Source organism: Protomyctophum bolini (genome assembly GCF_963924005.1).
Source record: "Protomyctophum bolini genome assembly, chromosome: 7".
Lineage (NCBI taxonomy): Eukaryota > Metazoa > Chordata > Actinopteri > Myctophiformes > Myctophidae > Protomyctophum > Protomyctophum bolini.
The window spans coordinates 22,815,434-22,842,515 of NC_137868.1; the positions used below are offsets into that span (position 1 = coordinate 22,815,434).

At 43.0% G+C, this 27,082-nt stretch overlaps 1 protein-coding gene across 11 annotated transcripts in view; it reads right to left on the reverse strand.

Annotated features, from left to right (window-relative positions):
* Window positions 1–5,173: 5,173 nt before the first annotated feature.
* mef2d (myocyte enhancer factor 2d) overlaps window positions 5,174–27,082 on the reverse strand; it is a 72,417-nt gene continuing 50,508 nt past the window's right edge. For 6 of the 11 annotated variants that reach the window (XM_080768440.1, XM_080768445.1, XM_080768446.1 and 3 more), the window contains 8 exons: window positions 24,444–24,657; window positions 21,952–22,002; window positions 16,912–17,090; window positions 15,637–15,666; window positions 13,135–13,255; window positions 12,180–12,345; window positions 10,734–10,802; window positions 5,174–6,178 (listed from right to left, as the gene is read on the reverse strand). In XM_080768440.1, the coding sequence (XP_080624566.1) occupies window positions 5,761–6,178; window positions 10,734–10,802; window positions 12,180–12,345; window positions 13,135–13,255; window positions 15,637–15,666; window positions 16,912–17,090; window positions 21,952–22,002; window positions 24,444–24,657 (1,248 nt within the window). In that variant the 3' untranslated portion in view covers window positions 5,174–5,760. The remainder of the gene's footprint in view (window positions 6,179–10,733; window positions 10,803–12,179; window positions 12,346–13,134; window positions 13,256–15,636; window positions 15,667–16,911; window positions 17,091–21,951; window positions 22,003–24,443; window positions 24,658–27,082) is intronic. The other 5 variants (XM_080768447.1, XM_080768438.1, XM_080768443.1 and 2 more) reach the window with 2 other exon arrangements.

Here is a 27,082-nt window from a genome sequence, read left to right on the forward strand (position 1 = left end):
TTTCAAATCCTCAAAAATGATGAAAAACGGCGCGCTATAGTATGCCGTACGATATGGGCTATAGCCCATGGTCCAAAATGATGAGAAACGAGGCTAACTTTTTTTTTCAAAATTTCAAAAAACATGGGCTATAACCCATCGTTTTTGTCATTTCGTCATTTTTTTTAAATCCTCAAAAATGATGAAAAACGGCGCGCTATAGTATGCCGTACGATATGGGCTATAGCCCATGGTCCAAAATGATGAGAAACGAGGCTAACTTTTTTTTTCAAAATTTCAAAAAACATGGGCTATAACCCATCGTTTTTGTCATTTCGTCATTTTTTTCAAATCCTCAAAAATGATGAAAAACGGCGCGCTATAGTATGCCGTACGATATGGGCTATAGCCCATGGTCCAAAATGATGAGAAACGAGGCTAACTATTTTTTTCTAAATTTCAAAAAACATGGGCTATAACCCATCGTTTTTGTCATTTCGTCATTTTTTTCAAATCCTCAAAAATGATGAAAAACGGCGCGCTATAGTATGCCGTACGATATGGGCTATGACCCATGGTCCAAAATGATGAGAAACGAGGATAATTTGTTTTATCAAAAATTCAATTTTTTCATTTTTTTTTAATCATTACCGAAACAGACGTTCTCTCTACCGCAACATACTTAAGGAGCAGTGAGCTGCAGCCGTGCCGCTTTCTGGAATCATTTGATTAGTTGATTTGACCCCCCAATTCAGCCCATTGATGCTGAGTGCCAAGCAGGGATAACCTGACGCTGCCAGATGAGGGCGGTATTGCGTAAACATATTCCCCAACACAACACTCATCTGGGATCTCTGACGGAGTTGAGCCCTGAGTCAGATCTGCTTCGTACCGAACCAATCAGCGTGAGCTAAAGGCGGGATGCGGATGTGACGGTATATAGACACGTCGATATGATTGGTTGTGTTTGCACGCCCACACGGTGATAGACAGACGCTCCCATCCAATCATCTACCATGTATCTTGAAAAAAAGGAACAGCCCCGTCATCGAATTTGCTTCCGCGATCCCAGATCCAAATAAGCTGTGAAACAAATTTGTGTAGCAAGCTTTTTGGATCTGGCATGAAAATATTGGAAATTAGTTTTCCAACATTAGAGTGACATCTAGAGGTAAAACCACGACACTACACATCCCATTCTAATCCAATCCCCCTCTCACACACACACACACACACACACACACACACACACACACACACCAAAAAAACACACTCACAAAACCAACCCTTGTTGTAGGTCAACTTGTCTATTTAATATATAAAATACGGGTAAAACATACGCAAAAGGGGAGGGTAAGAAGGGACAAATGGATACTTTGGTACAATAACAAACACTTCTTTTGTAAAAGCAGTATAGAATTTATAATAACATATCAGTGCATACTTTATTTATGAAAATATACACAAATTGTATATCATTCTCCAAAAACAAAACAAAACCAAAACAAAAAATTCTTTACAACAAAAAGCTGACTAGTCAAACACAATATATTAGCTATAATTTATTTAAAACTTTTTTTTCTTCATTTTTTAAATATTTATTTCTGTGATGTATATTTGTGTTGACATTACATTTCAATATTTTATTCCCTATAACAAGAATCATTCTTTGCTTGTTTTAACGCCCATGCATCGACATACATCATCGTGTCAGAAATAAATTACATGTGTCACCCCCCCTCCCCCCACCCCACCCCATGTAACCACGTGTGTAGACTAGTAGGAGTTTGTACATAGGACTAAAAATTGCAGCATTGAACTGGTCACCGTACTCAACCTGCTTACGGGTGATTTATACTCAGTTAGGTGCTGGTGTTGCGCATAGAAAATAGATGATCTACAAGCTCCCAATGTGTCAGAGCTGACACGTATGAGCTTGTAGATCTGCTATTTCCGGTGCACGACACGTACGGCACGGGACCAAGTGCAAATCAGGCATTAGCGCTCGTGTGTCTGTAACCTCACTTGTACTAATATCATGGTTTGGGATTTTTTTGTTTGTTTTTTTTGTTGTTTTTTTTGTTTGTTTGTTTCATGTCATAAAATCGTGCAATATTAGTAACACCCTTTTTGAAGAAAAACAAAAGAAAAACAAGAAAACAAAAACAAATTAAAACAAAATATATTTATATAATAATAATAATAATAATAATAATAAAATAAAATTCCAAATAAAACAAGATCCCTAACCTACGCACAACAAAAATAAAAGCTGAATAAAAGGTCAAAATTGTCATCTCTATATCATCCATACAGTTACCATAAGCAATGGTTGTGATAGTGATGATAGTAATCATAATAGTAATATCAATTATCATAGAACAATTATAATGAAAACATACGATAGAACTGTCACCAGCACAAATTAACACTGGAAAGTGATTGAGATTTTTTAAAACATCATTATACATGAGGAAATATGAAGGGCGTGGGGTTATCATGGGGGTGTAGATTCTCAACACTTTCTCAGGAGGATTGTCTTTCCGTTTTTTGATTACAGCGACCCCTCTCAGGGCTTTGTACAACACCTCGCTTGACCTTACAGCTATAACACCCCTGAGTGCCAAATAAAACTACATCCCCCATAAGTTCATTCTCAATAAACGCCATTTTATTTTGTTTTATAACAGCATGGCTTGTGGCTCTATTCAAGATTATGGCTACCTAACAAAAGCCTTCGGAGAAGGATCAACATTTTTGTTCAAAGCTCAGGGCACAACAGTCTTACAGTCTAAATATGTTTGAATACACTCAGCGATATAGGTTTACTCTTTCACTCTCTCAGGCAAACCGTTCATATAAACTTTGACTGGCTGCTCAGTCCCTATGACAACTGCACAGATAAAACAAACAAACAAAAAGCAACAACTTAGAGCCAATGCCAAGTCACTTAAACCTGCTATGCTGGACGGAGTTCACAGAAAAAGAATGTGTACAGTATGTGATGTCTGAAAGTGTGTGCCATAAAGGTTAGGCTTGTAGTGGGTCAAAGTAAGGAGAAATTAACTTTCCATGACAGATATTGCTGTTATATGTGATAATTAGAAAGTCAACCAGTCTAAGTTGGAATATGAGTACCTCCCTCTTTGAATATCCAATATCCAAATTCTGCTTCCAAAGCTTTTAATGAGCAAAATGGATTATCAACACTGTGACTGAGCACTTTCAGAAAGTTAAATTAATTTGCACTTTTGACCTTTTTTGTCACTCTATCCACTATTCCTCAAATTCACATTAATCGCACATTTATAGAATACAAAAATGACATCCTTCATAGTTCACAAAATGCACAAATGCACTATAACCATTTTAGTTTAACCTTTTCATGATAAAAAAAACTACAGCTGACCTGTGACAAGTAAACAAGAGATCTTTTAACTATACATACATGGCTTAAGCCTGAGTTATACGAGGTTGCGCATCATGTCTCGCACTGAAAATAACTAACCTACAAGCAGTCGTAGATCAGCTATTGGTGCAAGACACTGGCACACAATTAAGTATAAATCAGGAGTTAGTGTCTAAAGAGTACACTGTAAATTGCTCGCAGCCCCTGGACAACTTGAACGAAAGAAAGGACTGAGGAGTCCTTGGCTCACTGAGTGTGGTGTGTGTTTTCTGTGTTTTCTGTGTCTGCCAGTGGGTCTAAGCTAAGGAGTCGATCTGTGTTTTGTTTTGCTTCTTTTTTTGCAACAGGAAAGAGGGTGGATGGGATGTTAAAGTGCGCTCAATTAGTACTACTAACCATTGCTTATTCAAACAGTCACCACAGCTATTGTAGCCTACTATAGTTCTTCCCTTTCTGCCTCTAAAGCACCCTCTCTTGGCTTGTCAGCATATTACACCTTATGAATATGCATAGACATCCACTGAGTATCAGCACTTCAGCTTGTTTTTTTCTTTTTTAGGGATATCCTGCCGAATATAAAATTATCTTATGTACAGTCCCTGTTATCTGTTGAAATCCCCTGCTTTGGATGCAGAGCTCTGCGCTCATTTGCTACTGTCTCAGGCTGCTAAATATATATATTTGTATAAGTTCAAAACACCCTTCACCATGTCATACAAAAGCCACAAAGGAGAACAGATTGCTTATATACACGGTACCTGTGTCTTTTCTTTGAACAACAACAGTGAGCTATTCAAACTGTATAGAATACTTCAGCAAAAATAAAAATGCCATCATGCATGTTGCAGGTGTGTTCAAGGATGAATGTATTAGAACGAGTATTTGTCAAATTCAAGTTGGAAAAAAGGAGCTTTTGTGTTCATGAACACACTCTCTCTCTCTCTCTCTCTCTCTCTCTCGCCTGCTCAGCATCTGTAGTTGTCATGATGTGGGCTAATAAGAGTGTCTGTGTTTAAAAAAAAAGTAACAAATTATGTTCCTCGTTTTACATTGAATCAAACAAAAGACAGGGGCCCCTACGAGTTAACAGGGTATTCTGCCAGTCTACAGAAATGAATCAGAATCAGGATGTCGCCTTGGATAGATTAGTGTCTTTCACCGTCCTTAAAATTCAAAATCTAAAAATAAATCCAATCTCTAATGATGATCAACAGTCAGACAGGCGAACAGAACACCAGTGAACACATAAAAAAGAGCTAAATGGCCCAGTATCTTAGAAAGTAACAGTAAAAGTAACATCTAGGTCTACCATACAATTACAGTCCTGCCATTGTATATAAAAATGTGATCTCATTTGGTTGTTACAACAGAGCAGTGTAGCCACTTTAGGGATCGTCAGTGGATGATCAACAGGGCATCGAATGAGTGTGTACTTTATAAATCATTGCTATCGGGTGGAAACCTTGTACCGTATATGTCCAAAACCGTTTCGTTTTCATTATTAAAAAGAAAAAATATATATATATAGTGAAACTGATCTACAATCATAAAATGTGTTGCATGGCGACATGTTGTGAGCTTGTAGATCTGCTGTATTCACTACCTTTGTTTGACACACTTTTGTATGATGAAGTAGGGCACTAATCTACGAAAAAACTAACATTTGAAACATAGAGGTGGCAGGGTTTCTTCCCGACAGCAACATGTTTATGCATTTTGTATGGAGGGTGAACAGAGCACCCAGTCAAGGACACAACCTGTCAAGCTAACAGACTTACAACCAGCCCATTCTCAAGTCCAATTTATCAATCATCATCTCATATAATAAAACATGTAATCCCTGGTTTGGTGGCTCAACCCTTTTAGGGTTTTGTGACTGTCTGTGGGAGTGAAAGAGTACACGAGTACAAATGTGTATACGCATTGTCATACATTGTCATTGGTGGCCACGCATACACAGTACACACGTGAGAGACAGAATATGTGTGAGCATGCTTCAGTGTGTGTGTGTGTGTGTGTGTGTGTGTGTGTGTGTGTGTGTGTGTGTGTGTGTGTGTGTGTGTGTGTGTGTGTGTGTGTGTGTGTGTGTGTGTGTGTGTGTGTGTGTGTGTGTGTGTGTGTGTGCGTGCGTGCGTGCGTGCGTGCGTGTGTGTGTGTGTGTGTGTGTGTGTTTGGTACATGAGAGAGTGTGAGGTCAGCATTTTCTGTGTGGTAGATAACTAGGTAGATGGCAGGCATTTCTGTATGTAGAAGGAAGGAGAAAGGGGGTAAGGGATGAGGGACATGTACAACAAGCCACAAATACACATCTCCATCCACCATCCAACCATTCATCCGTCCATCCGTCCGTCCATCAGTCTCTAGCCATCTCTTTATGTGACCCAGGCGTCCAGTCTCATTCTCTTGACATTGGCCCCATCTTGGTCCTGGGGATCGGCCGAAGAGGGCCGCAGGAGGACCATGGTCGGTTGCTGCCCCCCGGACGTTGCCTGGTGGTGGAAGTCAGGGGGCCCACCTCGTCCCAGGGCCCCGTCGTCCCGGTCGCTCCCATCGTATGAGCTGCCATTGCTGCTGAGGCTGTCAACGGGTGAGCGGCCCTGGGTTCCAGTGTCCAGACGGAGGCTGCCAGGGTAAGTGGCAGAGCCCAGGCCTTGGCAGCCTCCGCCAGCGGTGCCAATGGAGCTGGGGGTGCTGCGGTCGCGGTTGGGTGAGACGGGTTCTGACTTGATGTTGATGTTGGGGTTTGTGTTGACTGTCAGCGTGGCGCCCTGAGGTATGTGACCCATCGGCCTGCAAGGATGGACAGAGAAAGGAAACGAAAATGTTACGAAGAGACATTTGAACATAAGCTCTGTTAAAGATCCATAAACATCACATCATCTCTTCAGAAGTTTAGAAAACAACATGAGTACGGTACACCATAAGCAGCCATGATAGGTAGTATTGCAAAAGACATACTGTAATAGCCACTGGAAGATGAATGTACTGTACAATTGACTCAATAGGCGGATAAGCATATTGAGTCAACTGTACATGATGAATATTCTACACACATTATACACTAGGTCATGTAACACAGAACCAAGCCACCGAGACTGGGCCATATTCCAGAACAGGAGGTGAGACTATGGCATAAACCAGCACAGCAGGGCTGATGGTGATGGACATGGATTAAAAACACAGACACACAAGGACAAGCAGGACCGTGTGAGGGGCCACATGAAGACACGCTGCCTTAAGGAGGAATGTCGCCCCCTAGTGCACATAATGGGTGGAGTGATCAGGGGTTATCAGGGGGTGTGACTCTGACATAGGCTGTGCCAAAAGTACTATACACTGTAGATATACTGATGTCATATGCTGGTTTATAAACTGTGCAAGAGGGTGTAACAGGGTGAACGTTTCTACCTGTAGATGGCAGCACTTATAACAATTAATGGCTGTATTTCTGGTTTTGCATCTTCTTGAAAATGTTGAACCCAAGACTAGTGACAATAAGTACAAAAACACTCTCTCCCTCTCTCATCCAATCAAGAGAGAGCATTCAGGATACAGGATATAAGTGAAATTGGGAGATGACAAACACTATACAATTAAAGATGATACATTTTCTTTGATGGGGTTCTCTCTCCTAACATTGGTATCTTGACCTGAAAATGTATTTTCTGTTAACTAAAGAGTTGGAGACCCCTTTTTGCATACTGATCATGTTACAGTGCATGACTTTTTGTACAAGCACTGCACAGAAAGATCCCAACCCCCATGTGTGTTCAGATGTGAGTTGAGCAGAGTTGAGCTTATCACTGTGGTTGACTCTAGCCTTTGACTATGCACTCCGACAGGCTGCTTGGCGCCGTCGACAAGATTTTACAGCAAGTGCTCCCCCCCCCCCCCCCTCCCCCCTCAGCTTGACACGCTGAGTGTGGTCTATTCGATTTGAAACTCCCAATTACTGCATTTTCCCCTTTGGGTATGTCCTAATATGGGACATCATGAGCCATCCATAACATCTCTAATATTCCCTCAATTACCGCTAGATTGAGCGGGGGAAAGGAGACGACTGGATTTAAGATAGGAAACCTCTAGGCAATTTGAGTGCCTAGCATGCATATTCACTCACTGGCTCCCATTCCAGCTACCCTCATACACAATCACATGTGCGCACGCACGCACGCACACACACACACACACACACACACACACACACACACACACACACACACACACACACACACACACACACACACACACACACACACACACACACACACACACACACACACACACACACACACACACACACACACACACACACACACACACACACACACACACACACACACACACACACACACACACACACACACACACACACACACACACACACACACACACACACACACACACACACACACACACACACACACACACACACACACACACACACACACACACACACACACACACACACACACACACACACACACACACACACACACACACACACGGTCAAATCCCCTTGACGCTGAAACTCACTCTGTCTCTTGGTGTGCCACTTTATCAAACCCTGAGCTTTGCATTATGGACCGGTACAGGTAGATGGATTATGGTGCCACAGGGGTGCTGTTGCTATGGTGAGTAAAAATGGCAGAGTCAGCGGGCCGGTGACAGTGATGAAGGCGAGAGTGCGGGCTAGCCCCGAGCGCTAACACAGCCAGTACAGCCAGAAGCAGAATACTTGGTTACAGTACGGTGCAGATGAGTACAGCCGCATTTCCCCAAAACACTGTGATTTCTGAGGACTTCAACTGCACTGGTTGGCATCTCATAGGTGTTTTGCGGTAAAAGAAATGTCAACGAATAGTAGTTGAAAAACACCATATAATGTATCTGTGTTGGGGAAAATAAACAACCTAAAACCTACCTAAATCACAGAGGATTCTGTCAACAAAAGTGTGATTTTTGCTACCAAAGGATTTAAGTGAAGTCCAATATTTGATATAACATTATCTGTTATGTACTGCAATCCACCTATGGAATAGGTGTGACGTTGTTCAAGTCATGGGCATCTTGTTTTTGAGCAAAAATCTTCAAAGGGAGTGAGGTTGAGAGAAATGTGAGAGTCAGACAGTGTTTTTTGGGAAAGCGTGTTGCAGATGTGTGGCTAAAGTAAAGGGAGTACAATACCAGCAGAGGCCATCCTCCCTGCCAAAGAGCAAGTTGGATTGAGAGGCCATGCTGTAGAGGGATTAGAGAAAGAAACAAGCATGTTTAAAAACCTATCACTGGATGGAAAAGAGTGGGTGGGTAGACAGTGATGTGCTGTCCAGAAGATGGTTACCATAGAAATGGAAAAACTAGATCAATCACACACTGTAGTTAAATGTGTTTGCAGTCTGGCCACTATGCAAAAACTAAAAGTAACCGAAATCTTGTAGTGTTGTACTGTGCAGGTGCTGCATACTGTACTGAAATGTCATTATAGTCCTTCCAGGGAGTAAAGTTATATACTGCATAGCCAAAGAAAGGTTTTCAATGTGATTTACACTGTGATTTCCTACTCTGTAGTTTGGACAAACTCACCAATCCTTCCAGGAGTTAATATATTTGCCTGGACCAGCACTGATAGCATATGTGCATTGTGCCCAGCAGACAAATAGTGTGCCCTGTAAGCAATTTAACCATGCTTGCAATGTCTGTAAATGGTTTTCCTCAACAACAACAGAGAGTTCAGAGAGAGGGAGAAAAAGAGAGAGAGTGTGTTAGAGGGAGGGAGTGAAGTCGGAATAACAGATATACCTATTTACTTCTGTAAACCTGTGATGTGACAATAAGGCTGGTTCTAATCAAATCTAAAAGAAGACAACAAGGACACTGAGACAGTAGCAGACAGACAGCTTCCCAAAAGATGTTCCATATCTGTATCTGTTTCTGCACTGGAGGCCCAGAAGCTCCACCTCAGTAATGAAACACACTCACGGCTTCTGTATCACATCATGCTCAACCCGCCATGAGCAACAGCCAACCAGAAAGCGATTCTGTAAGCAAGCAAACAAGTCCAAAATGCGAAGGCAGGGAGGCCTCCGTCTGACATTAACATTTAGATTGGGAGGTCAACAGATGTGCGGCAAGTGCTAGAGCGGGCCTTGACATGGCAAAGGGTAGTGATTGGCCCCTCGGCAGACGGAAGAAGTGAGGGAAGGAGTGGAGAGGGGACGGGGGAGAACGAGGGGACCGACAGAAATAATTTCCTCTCGACTCCTGTGGTGAGGTAAACCGTGGCTGACAGCGAATGTGAGGCTTGCAGCCAAGCCGTCAATCACTCTCTGATTGGAAGTGTTTGCTTGCTGCGAGGCCGCTGTGTGATGAAATGTAAAACAAACCACTGGTATCTGCTCTGGGTTATTCTTCCACCACATTTGCGTGGTGTTACCCATACTGGCACAATGTGGCAAAGCATGGCTTCCCATTAGGTGTTAAGGCCCGTTTGGACTATTTGGGTCTTATCACTCTGGGCATGTCATAATAGCTTGTAGATCAGTAGAGGGAAACAAGGAGGGACTCAGGGACAGACCCCTGCAGGACACTGCTCAACAAATTATATAGGGTTTAGCAGTGGTAGAAGTACGCTGTAATGATGATCTGCTCTTCTAGTTCAACACCTGCTAGAAAGCAGGTGGTGAGTTCCAACTGCAGTGATGCATCTGCAAAATATGCTTAAAATGACTCACCTCACATTCAAAACAGATTATTTTGTTGTCCATGCCTAAGTGCGCATAACTTTGAATGATGTACAGGTATATGTCAATGAATTATGAAAACCTATGCCATGCATTTATATTAAAGGTCATACAAGGTCGTATCAAAGCAACAAGAACATAATCTGTAATATCTGTATACTGTTTTAGTGTGTGAATATGTGAACACTTTCATATGGGATTTCTTTTATAATTATGATCACATCCTGGCGCCTAACAGGGAGCTGCTTCTGACATGCTCTTTGTTCATGAAAATGACAAAGAACATCACCTGCTGTGACATTATAACACTTTTATAATCACATGCGGACCCGTCTTCTTTGTATAAAGGCCTACCGTATGTACAGTAGATTGGAATGTAAAGTAGACAGCCTTGCAAAGACAGGCATGAGACCAACATTGTAAATACGAATTGATTGTGATATAAAGATTTGTTAAAATATGTGACTATACGTACCATATACGATTTTTCTTTTTAATGCCATGGGCACATAACTGAGCCTAGCAGCTACAGCATGGTGCACATAACCTGACAGACACAAGCATGCCATATACATGTAGCACTAAATGCTCAATAAGTCATTCACCTGAGGTTAGCTGCAAAACTGGAGATGCAGTTAGCCATCTCCCCATTCTGTTTCTCTGCACCCCACATGCTGTGGAGAAAAGGGAGGAAACAACAAAGGAGCAGTTAGTTTTGCACCCAGGGTAAGGGTACACATAACATATCACACTAGAATCGAAATACTGTACATTTAGACTATTGCCGGTACATTAGTATTAATTTAAGTAAAGATTTTTTAGGTTGGGGGACAATATAGGGTAAAATACTGTAACTTTAATAGTGGACAAATCAGGTAGCTTACGCCTGTTAGTATTCTACTAATGTAGCCCCAATACTAACATGGTAGAATACAATTACAGTACCTGTCCAGTGAGCATCACTAGCTAGTAGTAGTAGCATACAGCGAAAGACTAGCAGCCTAGCCTAAACTACATCAGAGATCTGAAATTCCAGAGGGACTTGGAGCTGTGAGAAACCAGGGAGTTATCTAGGTCACCAGATAGATGAATCAACCGCAGTGAGGATGATATTGCGGCTTTGCACGTGAGAAATGCCTCAAGTAGGTTATGTGCATGTTTTGCATCTAGCATAGAAAGATACCACACGCAAGCTTGATTTGAGAGGACATTGTTTGCATAATGCATATCTAATAGTTTAGTCACTCACTATTGGTCAAAGACAGACAGAAGGTCTAGACTAGAGTAAGCCTTGTTAGACCTCAATCAATGCAGCTGACAGAAAATTGGTGAATCAATCCAATGATGTTTGGTTGAAGTAGCAAATTCTGCCCAAACACGACCCTATCCAACCCTACCCAGCCGGCCCGGAAATGTATGCTAATTAGTCGGGCCGGGCCTTCATTTTCAGGCCCGTTGAGAACTCTACGTTGAAGTGATGTTGAACTTTGGTAGAAATTTGGCTATGACATCCAAATATTGTCAATCTGTTGATTCTATGCTCCATGAGCAAGAAACTGGAAGTAGTGATTCCATTCACTCTCATTGCATGATGAAACAGATTTCAAAATAACACTTTTAGGACATAAACAATTCAGATTCTGCCAAAAAAGCATGTAATGTATGTCATTTGGGGAAAGTGTCTGTCTTTATGTTATAATAGCATTGATGGCAAAAAATATATATTAAAAAGTGTAACACTAGTGATGTTTTGAAATGTTGCCTGTAGGTGAAATAGGTGGGAGACTTTACATACCAGGACTCATTTTCTAAATAGTTTTCATTATTTTCTAAAAACGGAGCACATGATGATATTATAATATTAGGAATTATATCATGGGCAGGTATTTAATTCAATGCCAAGGTTGTACAACCAAAGTTCAACAAGGATTCAACCACGTAAGTCTTAGTGAAGCGGACTTGGGTTACAAAACTGACTGCTTCGTCCTGTCTACACAAACGCTGGGGTTCAAGTGGTTGCAAGTTGGTTGACCAAAAGAAAGGGAACTTACACCAAGTTACTGAGGGACGCCAAGCTCAGCTGCTGGGGCTGTTGCTGTTGTTGCTGCTGCTGGTTTAGTGCCGGTTGCTGCTGCCAGGCAGCCATGTTGCCAGGCAGCAGCCCTGATGGTGTAAAGGTCTGGAGCGCTGTTAGGTCTGCACTTGTCAGCTGATACTCTGAGGAGCGAGGGCGGGGTTGAGAGAGAGGGGGGGGGGGATGAGAGGGTGGAATGTTTCACATCATACAACTTTCTGGTGTATCAATATTAATTACGTCTAATCCATATTAATGTAGACCTTTGAAGTGGAATCACTCCAGAACTGCTCACACAGTGAACAAAGTGAATATTCATGGCAGCTTGGTGGTGTCAAACTCTTAAGCTTGTGATCTGCTATCCACAGATATAACATAACACAGCATTTAACAAGTGTTGCTTGTTGTTACATGACTCATTTGTCCTCGTACTGCACTGTACATAGGCCTGTCACGGTCAGTTGATGATTCATTCATTGTCATACAAATAATTATGATTAACGATTTAATTGTGGATTGTGTTCAGAACATCCATCCATCCATCTTCAACCGCTTATCAAGAATCGGGTCGCAGTTTGCCTTTTTAGGCTTTTTAAATACAAATTGCACAGGGCAGATATGTCAAATAACGTCAATGTACAGAAAGAAATGACTGGCAATGACCAGTACTAATAATCACAAAGAAAATGATATACTTTGGCCAGAATAGGCCATATTTAACACATTTTATGCCATAGACGTATATTTACTCGACGAAATCAACACTGGCTCACAACACGTGAACAACAGATGAATGGAAACAACTCTGACGACTATGCAAAATAATTGTGACTACTGTATCTCAAACAATTGCGATCAGGTGACAATGATGTATTAATTGTGACTGAGCTGTACATGGAGTGTACCACGGCCTGCCATGCTGCTGGGCTCACCGGTGGTGTTGTAGGCCGTCTGCATGCTGGAGAAGGGCGCTAGGAGACTGGGGGTTGCCACGGAGACCACTGGCGTGGTGAGCGCCTGCGCCACCTGGGAACCGCCTAGCCGATGAGCATTCTGGGAACACAATCAAAACATGGGAGTTGAACATTGGGACAAAGAGAGCGGAAGAGGAGGACAAAGCGATTGCGTGCACACTTATACAGTGGAATGTTGTGATAGTTACAGTAGGCTAATACCATAGACGAGTTGTTATCCAATCCAAAGTTAGTGGATTGTTTTCATTATTATGGTTCAGTAGATTAATTGTGAATAGCTTTTTGTTTGACATTTACCAGCAAACCCAATCTTGTATTTGTTCACTTCAGTGTTATGGTTCTTTGTCGTGAGAAAAGTAGTTCCACTACCAACGTCTTTTTTGTTTTGTTATCCTTATAAGGCCTGGGTGCAGAGGTTCATAACACATGATTTCATCCATTCTCAACAGTAATGATAATGGTTAGCATGTGGAGCTACAGTAATATATATTACACGCTTCCCAAGACTGCAGAGTGAATCCAGAGACATTGTTATTGGAGCAAGAAAACAATCCCATTGCAGGCCTAATCAATGTGCTCTGCTTTGAGTAGGACTTCAAGTGAAGTAAGTTCCATTGTCTCCTGAGAAGAGAGTGACGTCGCTGACACTTACAGTTACAAAATTGTTATAAAAGACACATGTGAATGTACTAACAATACTGTTGATGGTGATTTTTTTTAATAATAACTATCAATACACTAATTGCTACAAAGTTTGGGTTTGTGCAAAAATAAGAGTAAATACAGAGATAATAATAATTAATTTAAATCAAAAAGGCTTTACTGCATTTTGCCTTCATAGGGCAGTATAGAAATATCATTCAACGTAATAGATAGTTCGGTGTTTCCTTCCAATACATTTGCCATCACACATTGGTGGAGGGTTTGATATTCACACGATTCTGAAAAGTTAATGTGTGACATGAAAAGTGTGTCACATCTCCTGGTGATGCTGGCTACACTGTCACCAGGGGTGGATAGTCGTGTTATATTGGGCTATCATGGAAGATGGTGTTATGCATTAACTGATGGAGGATCATGCTGACAAAACTGCATGCATATACTACACTACACGGTGTGTCAGCGAATGAAGTGCACATGCTGAAGTGGTGTGTGTGTGTGTGTGTGTGTGTGTGTGTGTGTGTGTGTGTGTGTGTGTGTGTGTGTGTGTGTGCGTGTGTGTGTGTGTGTGTGTGTGTGTGTGTGTGCGTGCGTGTCTGTGAGTTTGAGTATGTTTGAGTATGTTTGAGTCTTGGGAATAGTGTATCAGAAATGTCTGCACGACCTGGCTTAGATCATTGTACATGTACAGAATGTACTGTACAATGTGGATGAGAATATTTGGAGGTGAGAAATGTGAATCCCTTTATGTGTGTACTGACAGGTATGAGAGGTGTGTGTGTGTGTGTGTGTGTGTGTGTGTGTGTGTGTGTGTGTGTGTGTGTGTGTGTGTGTGTGCGCGTGTGCGTGTGCGTGTGTGTGTGTGTGTGTGTGTGTGTGTGCGTCACGTCCATGCGTGGTGCGTGGTGGAAAGTGCATAAACATGAATACCAGTGGGAATGACGTTGAGCCTTATTCATATTATATCATAACACAAGATAAAGTATACATTTGGCTGTATGGTGTCTTTCAGTCAACACCATCCTGAACATTCTATTACAGTAATAGCAGTCAGTCAAATGAAACCCACCCATGCACATGCTGAGGCGTACCCACAATGGATCTGCAACAGAGCCAAGGAGTCACTTATCTGGTCAGGTCAAAGTGTTTTTTTGTTTCTCCAAAACCTTTTTCAACTATCAATGATGAATAGGGATGGGGTAAATGTATTCTTCTCTCCACGTAAATGGCAATAGAGATTTGATTCACCATTGTATAAAGTTATTTTTCCAAATCTGAATGTTGATATTTGCATGGGACTTTTCTTTTTTTGTTTTCTCTAATTGTTCACCAATTTATCACATACTGTAACTTTGTATTGTCTTTGTGTTCTTTCAACACATTTTTAACTTACAGTATGCTGAGCTCTATGTAGTTTCAGGAAATGTTTTTATGTGTGAATACATGACATTTACACATGTCATAACTTCGGTTTTACTGTGTAAACACAGTAAACCTACATAGAACCCAGCATTGGATAACATGTTAACGCGCTCACAACACCTTTCCACACCCAGGACAGCCAGATGACTCCTCTGCTGTATGCGTTCACCAATCAGAAACCCTTTCGCTAGGCCGCGCTAAGTTTACTGTGTGCTCCGATGCTCGCACTGCTACAGTACCAACATTCTAATCATAGCCCTAGTGCAAATGACTCAGCCCAGGAGGGATGCATTTGCCAACGGTGTCACAGTCATGCCTGGTGAGATCACACAGTGCTTGACACCACATCCAGAAGGCTAGGAGGAGAAATCTATTCACCTCACTCACCAACAGCAGCTCCTCCTCTGTCTGCGTGGGGAACCCGTGGGAGAAGGGGGTAGAGAAGTGTAGGGTTATGTTTCTGTGCCAAGTAGCTGAATTAAGCTATATCGAAAGAGTGCAATATTTTTTGTCGCCAACTTGCCCAAGAAATATTCATACTTAACCACATGAACCCTAGGGTCCCTATTCTGGGCATGTCATATTAGACTAAAATGAATAGCCTACAAGCTCACGACATAACATGTTGCAATGCAATGTTTTGTCAGCTTGAGCAATCAGCTATGTTTGGTGGAGAGATTTGGTGTAGAGGCAAAAATTAGATGCCTGGGTACCCTTAGTCTCGTGTGAACACTTTCAAGATTTTAAAGTGGGCCCTGATCCAGATAAGATTGAGAACCACTCTTTTTTAATTCATTTATTGATTGATGTATTATTATTTGGTTTTCTCATATTTTTTTATATGAAATTGTCAGTAGGCTGTAGGTTGGATATACTGGTATAACCATGGAAATGGGTGCATTTTGTATATGGGCAGGCACATGCTGTGCCTGCCTGTGTCTGTGTCTGTGTCTGAGTGTGTATGAGCATGCGTGCGTGCTTGCGTGAGTGAGTGTAATAGGCCTACTTGGATGTTGTTTCTATAATTATTTGTATGCTGTAATGTTATGTTTTTAATGTGAACTGGACATTTAGAAGATTAGCCGATGTGCTAAAAGAGATCCAAATCATATCAAAGTCTTAAAGCTATAATTGAGGGCCTGGGCGGCTGGCGTAGCCGTCCAGGCACCTTGGCTGGTAATCCAGTCTGGCAGTGTGCCGCGGGTTCCGATCCCGACGGCCCTTACTGCATGTCACCCCCCCCATCTGTCTCCGCATTTCCTGTCATCCTACTGTATATCTATCCCTCTATCAAATAAAATGAAGGCGAAAGCCACAAAAAATATCTTAAAAATAAATAAAAGCTATAATTGTGGGGTGTGAATATGATCTGAGATGAGGGAAAGGGGGTACTGTATGTTCGTCACAGTACATTTGCACATACGTGGAATTTCTCCTCTGCATTTAACACATCCTAACTGTTAGGAGCAGTGAATAGTATACACATGTACACGTTTAGTGAATGTTTACTACTGCAAAGTGAAATATTGCAGGCCACTGGAAAGTCCTATCTGTACTCTCCCACTCTATATGTAGGCTAGATATTCAGTGGCCAATCTCTGTGAGATTCAACCATTAATGTCCCAGTGGGACTGCCATAGTTGTAGTTCTCACCAGCTGCATGAGGCTCTTTCCGCTCTGCGAGGTGATGACCCTCAGGTCTGGCTTGCGGCTGTTGACCATCTGAGGGCTGGGCGGAGGGGGAGACTTGGCCGGAACTACTTTCCCAAGGCTGTTGCCGTTGGAGACGGAGAGGAGGCCAGGAGAAGCCCTGGCACTGATGTAGCCGTTTGCTGGAGGGAGAAAGAGAGACAGACAGAGAGACAGAATGAGCTTAGATAAGGAGGGCGTGTGTCTACCTTGTGTTCTTTTGTGTGTAAGTGTGCGCCAGTGTCTCTCTCTCTCTCTGTGTGTGTGTGTGTGTGTGTGTGTGTGTGTGTGTGTGTGTGTGTGTGTGTGTGTGTGTGTGTGTGTGTGTGTGTACAGTATACACATTTCCCATGGGCCTTCCTATAAAATAATGTGTGTATGTATTCTCTTTCTCAAAGCATTTTTACATTAAATCGACGTCCCATTCTCATAACTACTTCCTCTCAGCAGTGACTGAACCACTAAACAGCCTACTCCATATCTCTTCCATCAATTCATATGACACAGTGCTTGAACTGGTTCGGCACTCAGCAAAAACAAATAGACTCACTCTCTAGCTTCTCACCACCAAGAACTTGAGTTTTTCTCATGACTGTTTTCCAACAATGTGACAGGGCACTTTGGGTTACGTCCTCTGAACGCGCCCTCTTTTCAAACAACATTTGTCATGGCTAAACACATTCCAACCTCTGATGGTACAACACGAGTGGCACTGTGAGAAACAATAACAATACCGCTCATGTTTTGTTTCCTTCACGAAACAAAAAAATATGTGTGCAATGTGCGTTCATGTATGTTTTGGTGTGTGTGTGTGTGTGTGTGTGTGTGTGTGTGCGTGTGTGTGTGTGTGTGTGTGTGTGTGTGTGTGTGTGTGTGTGTGTGTGTGTGTGTGTCTTGGTGGTGAGAAGCTGCGTGGGTGGCTACAAGGTGTCAAGACAACATTCCAGGCTCTACAATAAATGCATACAAGGAGACAGATGAACAGGTTAAATCTTAAAGAAAGGGAAGTAGAGACAGTTCCTTAACAGACGGCGTGACAGAGACGGAGAGGCATGGGCCATCAGAGGTTAAAAAGAGCATTTGATTCAAACACAACTCACTCTGTCTTTGGAAAAGGGACTTTCCCAGCCTTGGCACATGTGTGCACACAGACGCACAAAAACACACAGAGCACTGCAGTCTCTTGGGTATGTGCGTGCGTGTGCGCGCATGGTTGTGTGTGTGTGTGTGTGTGTGTGTATGTGTGTGTGTGTGTGTGTGTGTGTGTGTGTGTGTGTGTGTGTGCGCGCGCGTGGTTGTGTGTGTATGTGTGTGTGTGTGTGTGTGTGTGTGTGTGTGTGTGTGTGTGTGTGTGTGTGTGTGTGTGTGTGTGTGTGTGTGTGTGTGGGAGGGGGGTTGGGGTCTGTTGTGCGATAGCAGATAGCAGTGCTCCATGACGCGGCCTCCAGACGATAGTGGCATGTGACGCTGCTTCATCTCACTCACACACACTACATGGAAAGACGTGACATCCTCACCCCCCCAACCCCCACCCACTACAAAAAACACACACACACACACACACACACACACACACACACACACACACACACACTGGCAAAGACTTTTACGCAAATTACCGATAATTCCTCCCCTAGCCGCAACTCACACACTAGCTAACAGAAAACAACAAAGACAACAACAATAATGACACACTTCCCTCCGAGACAGCTTAGCGGGGGGGGGGGGGGGGGGGGAACAGAGAAGATTGTTTCCATTATACTGAAGCTTCTGGTAGGATTCAGCTCCCATAGCACCACACAGTGACATTCTCAGTGTTAATGTAACCATTTGTAACTCAGAGAGTGTGCAAATGTACATTTGCAGTACACTCTTGGACACTGAGGATTTCACTGTCCCGAGTCAAGTTAATTTCCGTTAGTGTACAATGGAAGCGAGTCGGTGACCACTGGCCAAAGTGGAAGGTTCTTCTGGGAACCCCACGCGCATTGAGAAAAAGTGTGTCACCGGCTCTGATGGGAATTTGTGTGTACATGTGTGTGTGTGTGTGGGTGAGTGTGGAAGTGGAAAGGATGGCATTAAAAAAGACGATGATGCAATTGCGAATGGTACAAGTCTATGGAAACACACACAAACATGTACCGTGTGTGTGAGTGTGTGCCTGCGTGTGTGCGTACAGTCTGTGTGAGTGTATACTAGTATGAACAAACAAACAAATTGAGCCCTCATTTTTCCTGGTTAGGTGATGAAAGAGCGAGGAAAGAAAAGGAGTGTGGGAGAAAAGGAGAGGGAACAGGAGGTAAGGAAGGAGTGAGAAAGGATGATGGTAGAGTGAGGTAAGCAGCGACAGAAGGGTGAGTGAGTGAATGAGTCAAAAATAGAGTGAGTTCAGTGCAAGTAGAGTGAGAGTGATTGAGAGAGTGGGCCAGGAATTGAAACCCACATGTGTCAGTGTGTTGTTGGCCATGTGCCCTGGGTTTCTTAAACCCAACACCTAATCCCTGACTAGACCAGAGATGGCCTTCATTTACCAAACAAACGTGTGTAGGTTTGTGCATGAGGGAGCACACATAGGTGTGTAGTGTACATACAGTACAGCCTTGAAGCACTTTCCTTTGTCATCCAAATGAAAACAGACTGGCTCGTTGTATGCTTATTTGCGGTGTAAAAAGCATGGAGACTGAGAGTGCATACTTTTGTCAGCGTATCCACTGTGTTTGGATGTGTGTCTGTGTGTGTGTATCTGCTGTCTCCCATTACGCCGGGCTGGGCGTGGGAATGTGTGGAATGCCGTGTGACGTCAATGGTGACATTCCCTGCGCCCGGAGCCCCAAGCCCTGGACACAACAGCTGAGAACGACAGCTCCAGGAGAGGAGTTAAGAGGAGTGGAGAGAAGAGGGTTGAGTTAGGAAAGGAAAGGAAAAGAAAGAGAACCTTGAAAGAACAGAAAGGACAAATGATGGGGTTTGTTGTTTCTGGCTAGAAAGGAGCCATGACATCAGCACGTTGTACAGCATGGATCATGATAGTAACTAATAGTCCAGTGGTTCCCATATGGTGTGCCGAGGCACACTGGTGTACTGTGGGACATGTCCACGTGTGCCTTGAGATTTTGACTTGCTCTTTTGTGTGCCTTGACCTTGAGCACAAAAATATAGAAAACCACTGGCCTAGTCAGCAAGGGGTTGGTCTAGAATCTAGATCTATTCTGATCTAGAAGTACACAGCACCTATTTGTGTATACCTACATCGGAGAATGTTTAATAAATTGTAGATCGCTTTGATGGGTTGGAAAAGCACTATATATACTATATATATCTATTCCCATTCATTATCAGCAAATCCCTGAAATGTCATCCAATACATAATATACAATAGTGGTTGTACACTGTAGAAGCAAAGAACTAAATGGGCTACATAACGTCACAAATTTCCCAAAGATTTTCTGCCAAAAGGACCACGGAGAATGAATCTCCACAGATTCTTCTAAGCCTTGGCCATAACACATTTTTCAAGTCTAATCTACTCCCAGTCTATGATTAATCTCTGGAAATGTGTCACTGCACTGGGAAAGAATTAAAAAGGGAAATAAAACTAAATAGAATTAAACGTGTTTTTATTCCACCATCCCTTAGAGGAAAAAACGTAGTGAGTGAAACGAATGACTGAAATTACTCAAATTATTTACGGCTTTTCAGACTTGCAAGCCTTTCTTCAAAGACAAGTAATGCTTTTCAATTTGATTTAAAACCAGCCAAACCTTAGAGCACTTTGTCAAAAATCTCTTCAAAACCATCATATGATTGCCTGGAAATGGCTGGAAAGAAACATATTGATACTTAATCACTGATTAAGTATCAAGATGTTTCTAGTCAATATATCTTTGTAGTAATATGCTGATTAATAATCAGCATATTACTACAAAGATATATTGACTACTTTCATACCAATCTATACCACAAAAACAACCAATGTTATTTGTATAAGAAGGCCTCTGACAATATTACTGTAACTTCTGTGGCCTTCCTAACGGTATCTACACTGGCTGAGGGTGTTTCAGAGAAGAGCTCTGGTTGGTGTCAAAGTCACCTTTGAGGAGAGCCTTGTGCCAAGACAAGGGGACAGTTGGAGGAGGGGAAGGGGGTGAGAGAGAGACAGGAGGGGTGGGGGGAAGTGGTGCTACATTACTCTACAGAGAAGACATGGAGGAACAGCTGAAAAAGAGAGGGGGCTAGAAAAGGAGAAAGAGAGAGAAAGAGAGAGAGAGTGAGTGAGTGAGTGAGTGAGTGAGTGAGTGTGTGTGTGTGTGTGAGAGAGAGAGAGAGAGAGAGAGAGAGAGAGAGAGAGAGAGAGAGAGAGAGAGAGACGGAGCAGTAAAGAGGAGATATAAACCGAGATAGCTTAGGGGGCATGGCGGTCGAGGTGAGACAGAGTATGTATGATTTCACAAATTTTCAGTCCTTCCTTTTGACAATCAAGGATCAGGATCTCACTCTTTGCCCCCCCCGTCCCATCCCGTCTCTACCAACTCAACTGTTTACAAGCAGACTGTCCTGTGACCCTCAGCTGTCGCTGGCCAACAGGTGTGTGTGTGTGTGTGTGTGTGTGTGTGTGTGTGTGTGTGTGTGTGTGTGTGTGTGTGTGTGTGTGTGTGTGTGTGTGTGTGTGTGTGTGTGTGTGTGTGTGTGTGTGTGTGTGTGTGTGTGTGTGCGTGCGTGCGTGTGTGTGTGTGTGTGTGTGTGTGTGTGTGTGTGTGTCAGCGGGTTCTTTCTGTGCCCATATATGTATGTGCATGTGACAGCCTGTTGCCACACACGAGGCATTCTGCCTCCTACCAAACAGAATACGTCCATTGAGGTAGACTCCAAGTGGCAGTTAAAAGCGTGGAGGGCCCAAACTAGCCTGCAGAACATCTTTATTCAATGACTAAACGGACCAGTGTGTTGGCTGTGTTCATCCTAACAATGAACACAGCCAACCCAGCTAAAAAAGAGTTTACTCACCAACTGGACTTGGGCATCCATTTGAGTTTCCCATATCTCCTAACAGAGCACCTGAGAGAGGGCGAGAAAGACAGACAATGGTGAAAAATTAAATCAACATTTTTCATCTTTTATTTTGCCCTTAGTGATAATTGTGGTTACTTTATATCTCCTCCTTTACTGACCCCCGATGTACGTAAAGTAGTATTATTGCGACTGTAGGTCGCATTTACTATGATATGAAAACCTATATCTCCCGTCCGTCCGTCACCTATGCCTCCATATATGGTCACGCCTCATGACATCACCTTGCCTCGTGACATTATGTGACATCATGAAGACCCTTAGATCTCCATATATGGTGCCTCGTGAGTCGTGACACATCACACCACCATATATGGCCATCTCCATATATGAAGATTACGACACTGACCTCATATAACCCTGGAAAGCCATACATGGAGAAGACTGGATCATCACCTAGATCTGCATATATGGAGTTGGCCAGCAACTCTACATCTGACCTCAAACCTCAAACCCTTAGATCTCCATATATGGAGCTGACCTGTTCTAACATCCCATATGTTGATCCTTACCCACTTGTCCTTCCTGTTCTGACATTCCATATTGATCTGACCTCATCAAACCCTGTACACTCAGGACACGCTCCATATATGGCCAGTACAGAATTCATTCCATAATCTGACCCCCAATGCCAAAGTCCCAGCGTTCTCCCAGCAGTCTGCCGTCAACCAGGCGGATGCGTGCACGTGACCTCAGGGCGTCTTACTGGTATTATGGTCAACTAAGAAGACTTTCAACCTAGTGTTCCTGTTTTGGTCATTATACATGAAAAGTTAAAAAAATAGGCACCTTGGCCGGTAGTCCTGGCAGTGTGCCGCGGGTTCGACTCCCGATACCGACGCATTGTGTCATGACGCCTTGTGAGCTTGAAGATCGGCTATTTCCGCTGTGACCCCATCGCAAGATTAAGTATAAAATAGGGAGATACGTACGTGTAAATCACCTCAGTGATATCACATTTTTCAAACATGGAAAATGTCCCTGTTGTTTACCAGAGGTAGTAAAGAAAAAGGAAACCTTTTGATTTGGAGGATGGTGTGTTATGACAAATACTGTAATGCGTTTGTTGTATGACCATGTGTTACATCACCTAATTCTGGCTTACAATGAGATTACGTTTGTCGGGACAAAGCTTGATAAGTAACCTTGTGTGAGACAAAAAAATGGGGCACAAATCCCTTTAGTCAGAGAGTTGATGATTGGTTTTCCATGCAGGAGGCATCAGAAGCTTATAAAGGTGTGCTGTACATCAGGAAAATACATTATTGCGAACGCAGTGAGCACTTACTATGAGACCTAGCAGATCATGTCTGTCTGTCTGTGTGTGTCCCTTTTGTGCCCATATATGGAGCTGAGTGATTTGTTTGTGATTGATGCAACACACTCCATATTTGGACGTATAGCTGCGTTCGCTTCCCGCGTTTGCGCGTCTTACTTGTTGCGAACGCAGTGAGCACTTACTATGAGACCTGTATACACACACACAAACACACTACTTTAGTATACCAGGAAGATGCCCTGCGCATCCGCATCCGCCTGGGTGACGGCAGACTGCTGGGCGAGCGCTGGCGCTTTGGCATGGGTGGTCAGATCAACATCATATGGAATGAATTCTGTACTGGCCATATATGGAGTATGTTTTGAGTGTACAGGGTTTGATGAGGTCAGATCAACACATGGAATGTCAGAACAGTTCAGCCCAGGTAGAGCCGGGGTTGTTGAGAACTCTAGTTTTCGCCGGCTGCCGGGCATGGCTGCGCTAATAACTTTGGGGCGGGCCCGTCTACAGTTTGAATGGACAGTTATCAGTCAAAAGGGAGACATCGAAGAGGAAGGACGGGTGGGGAGGGATCAACATATGGAATGTCAGAACATGTCAGCTCCAAATATGGAGATCTAAGGGTTTGAGGTCCGATGTAGAGTTGCTGGCCGGAGTTGCAGATCTAGGTTATGATCCAGTCTTCTCCATGTATGGCTATCAAGGGTTTGATGAGGTCAGTGTCGTGATCATCATATATGGAGCGTGTCACAACGCGTGATGAACTGATGACCATATATGGTGGTGTAACGTGTCACAAGCGTGATGTCACGAGGCATAATGGACTGACAACCATATGGAGGAGTGACCTGACTGACGGACGGAGATTGCAGATTTTCATACACACACGGAAAAACACTTAAAATCCAAACTGTGCTTTGCCATGTCACTAATTTCACAGGTTCTAGATTTGCACTACAGCTCTGTTTCAAACCTCATTTGTGCTCTGCTTGGTTCTTGGAACCCAGAACTCCGAGCTCGTACTTTCAAATATCATCTTTTAACGAAAACAGCTCATCTACGAGGCTATTCTGTTATCTCTGGTTATACTTCTTATTGGAAAAGAGCCATCATAAGAAAAAAGCCTTGCTGTTCTCCAGCAACGTCTCACCTGCGCTGGCTGGCCTCTGCGGTAACCCTGGCGACACACTGTTCCTCTGCAGTGTGGGTTGCTGGGGCGATAGGAGGCGAGGATCTGTGAGGGTGGAGGTGATAAAGGAGGTGGTGGTGACCAGGGCACCGCCGGGGTTGTTGCTGAACTGGAGGTTATGATTGGACACTGGCACCGTGACTGGCATGGAAAAGGTGGGCTGTGGGACGGCAGACTGGCAGAGAGGAGACAGGAAGACGGCGGGACTTAGATCTAGTGACACTCCTACATCAATTGCCATGTGCTTGGACGTCGACTCGACCAACAGCAATTGAAACAAATTAAGATGTTCACCCAGGCAAGCTTGCTCAGCAAATAACACATTGACAGTCACTGATTGAAAAGTGTCACTCCAAAACGACATATCCAAAATGTGGAAATTATGCTAGTATGGTAAGTGATAGCACAAAATTGTATTATATAATTGATAGCACAAAATTAAGTTGCATATTTGTTGAAGGATGATGGTAAATGTAAGCCCTTGGTTGACAAAATCAAGATTCTTTCATTGATTGACCGGAGTCTTTTCTCCAACAGGGATACTGTATGACTTTTTGGAGCACAACCTTTCAAATACATTCTTACACACAAGCTCACAGCAACACCCTCTCACACAGTTTATATCTGTATACCGTATACATTGTGTATACACAAACACGCAATTGTTGCCTTGTTTAGTATTAGCATGCAAAGTGACTTGTTGGCGAGTTCAAGAGGCTATGGTGGCTTCACATCCCATGCCAGGTTAAAACCCAATCACAGCAGCAGTGCAACAGGGTTGGTTATTGCATTTGGTTACTGATTACATTTCTCACTGTGTATTTTATGTTACAGCATCAGCTACGGTACATCCACCCATACCTACCCCATACCAAAAAAGAGGAAATTAAATCTCACGCAGTAACATCCTCAATGATAACTTAACTTTGAGAGCGTAAATATTGACCCAAATGGACTCTTCCATTTTGGTAAATTGTTTGACTCTTACGGAGGATTTTTCTTGGCAGATTGATTTACTTGCGCATAAAATCGCAAGTAAATCACATAAACAATATGTTACCTTCAAACTATAGAGAGTTTGCCCAGTGAAACGGAACCCCAACATCAAATGCAACCCCTACTGCAACTATTTATCCAACTCTAGAGAATTGCCCAAAGGTCGAATGAAAGTTTTCTCAAAATGTGATTACTTCTCACAGGTTCTGAATCAATGCCTCTAGCAGCTGACTGCACATTCCAGGGTAGTGGGATGTGCGGAAGAGGAAAGGACCCCGGGGTTGTCCGGTGTTCTGCCCGCCTCTGACCCATTTCACCCTGTTCCGGTTCAGGCAGAAAGAAGGACTTCTATATATAGAATGTGGGCCAGTACCACTCTGTACTGCGCCGTACTGTACTGCCTAGAACCCAGTTTAAATGAGACGAAGACAGACTATTCTGCCCTTGATTGTTTCCTCCTTCCTACTGTGTTATAACGGGGGGGGGGGGGGGGGGGGGGGGGCACAGACAAAGGGAGGGGAAAGGGAGAAACTAAGCGGAAAGGAGTGACATTATGCTTTGTACTGTATCCTTCTTCTTTTGTCATTATCATGTTGTTGCTGTCTGTAAAAGGGAGATGTACTGTATATGGACAGACACCATTGTTTTCTCTTTGTTGGGCCAGAGAAAATAAACAGGAGAGAGGTAGAAAGAAAGAAAGAAAGAAAGAAAGAAAGAAAGAAAGAAAGAAAGAAAGAAAACATATATTTGGTTATTGTGTCTATTAGGTTCCATTTCTATATTCTCAGAGTTAAATTAATACTGAGGATTTTCATTGCGTAGTGACCTGGGCAGGTGAATAGAATAGGTTAAAGCACTGCACCACTGCACACTGGCCAAGCAGAAAATAGGGGCAGAGAATGGGTGGATAAATGGATGGATGATCATGATGGAGGGAGGGAGGGAGGGTGCATGTTAGTGCAGGGTGGACAGAGATGTTTTAATGTGGACCATACAGCACTAGGACAGCACTATGTTGACAGGATTTGGGTGAAATGAACAGCCCACTACGTTCACAATTGAGGTACTAATCTTAAAAGGACACTTTGACTGGGAGTGCAGAAATCAAACCTGTGAACTTTCCGTTAACTGATCATCTTGTCTCAATTCAATCATTGGGCAACCATGCCATCTTAGCCATTTATCATCAAAATCATAATGTTTTGAAGCATATTTCTTATTTTGTCCACCTTTCTGCTCTGCTTGTACCATTAGCATTGAACATTGTTGCAATTTCTAACACATTGCACACGGACTGGTCGTGATTCACTCAAAGTGCATTTAACAAAGATGCTCCCGACAGCAGATGCAAGGTTAATTGCGTGCTGACAGTCAAATTAACACAGAGGACGAGAACCTTAAGGAGAAGGTAAATAATTGACTAGGAGCTGTTCCTGTATTGAGGAGCAGAACAAAAAGAGGGGAGACAATGCTAACCTATTTTCCCTTGGTGGAGTTCTTTCTACATGGGCGTGTTTCCTAGATGCGAGGGTATATCAGAATGAATTAAACTCATGTCCTAGTTTCCCTCCTCTCCCTCTTGTCCTGAAAACCTTTGAAAGTTT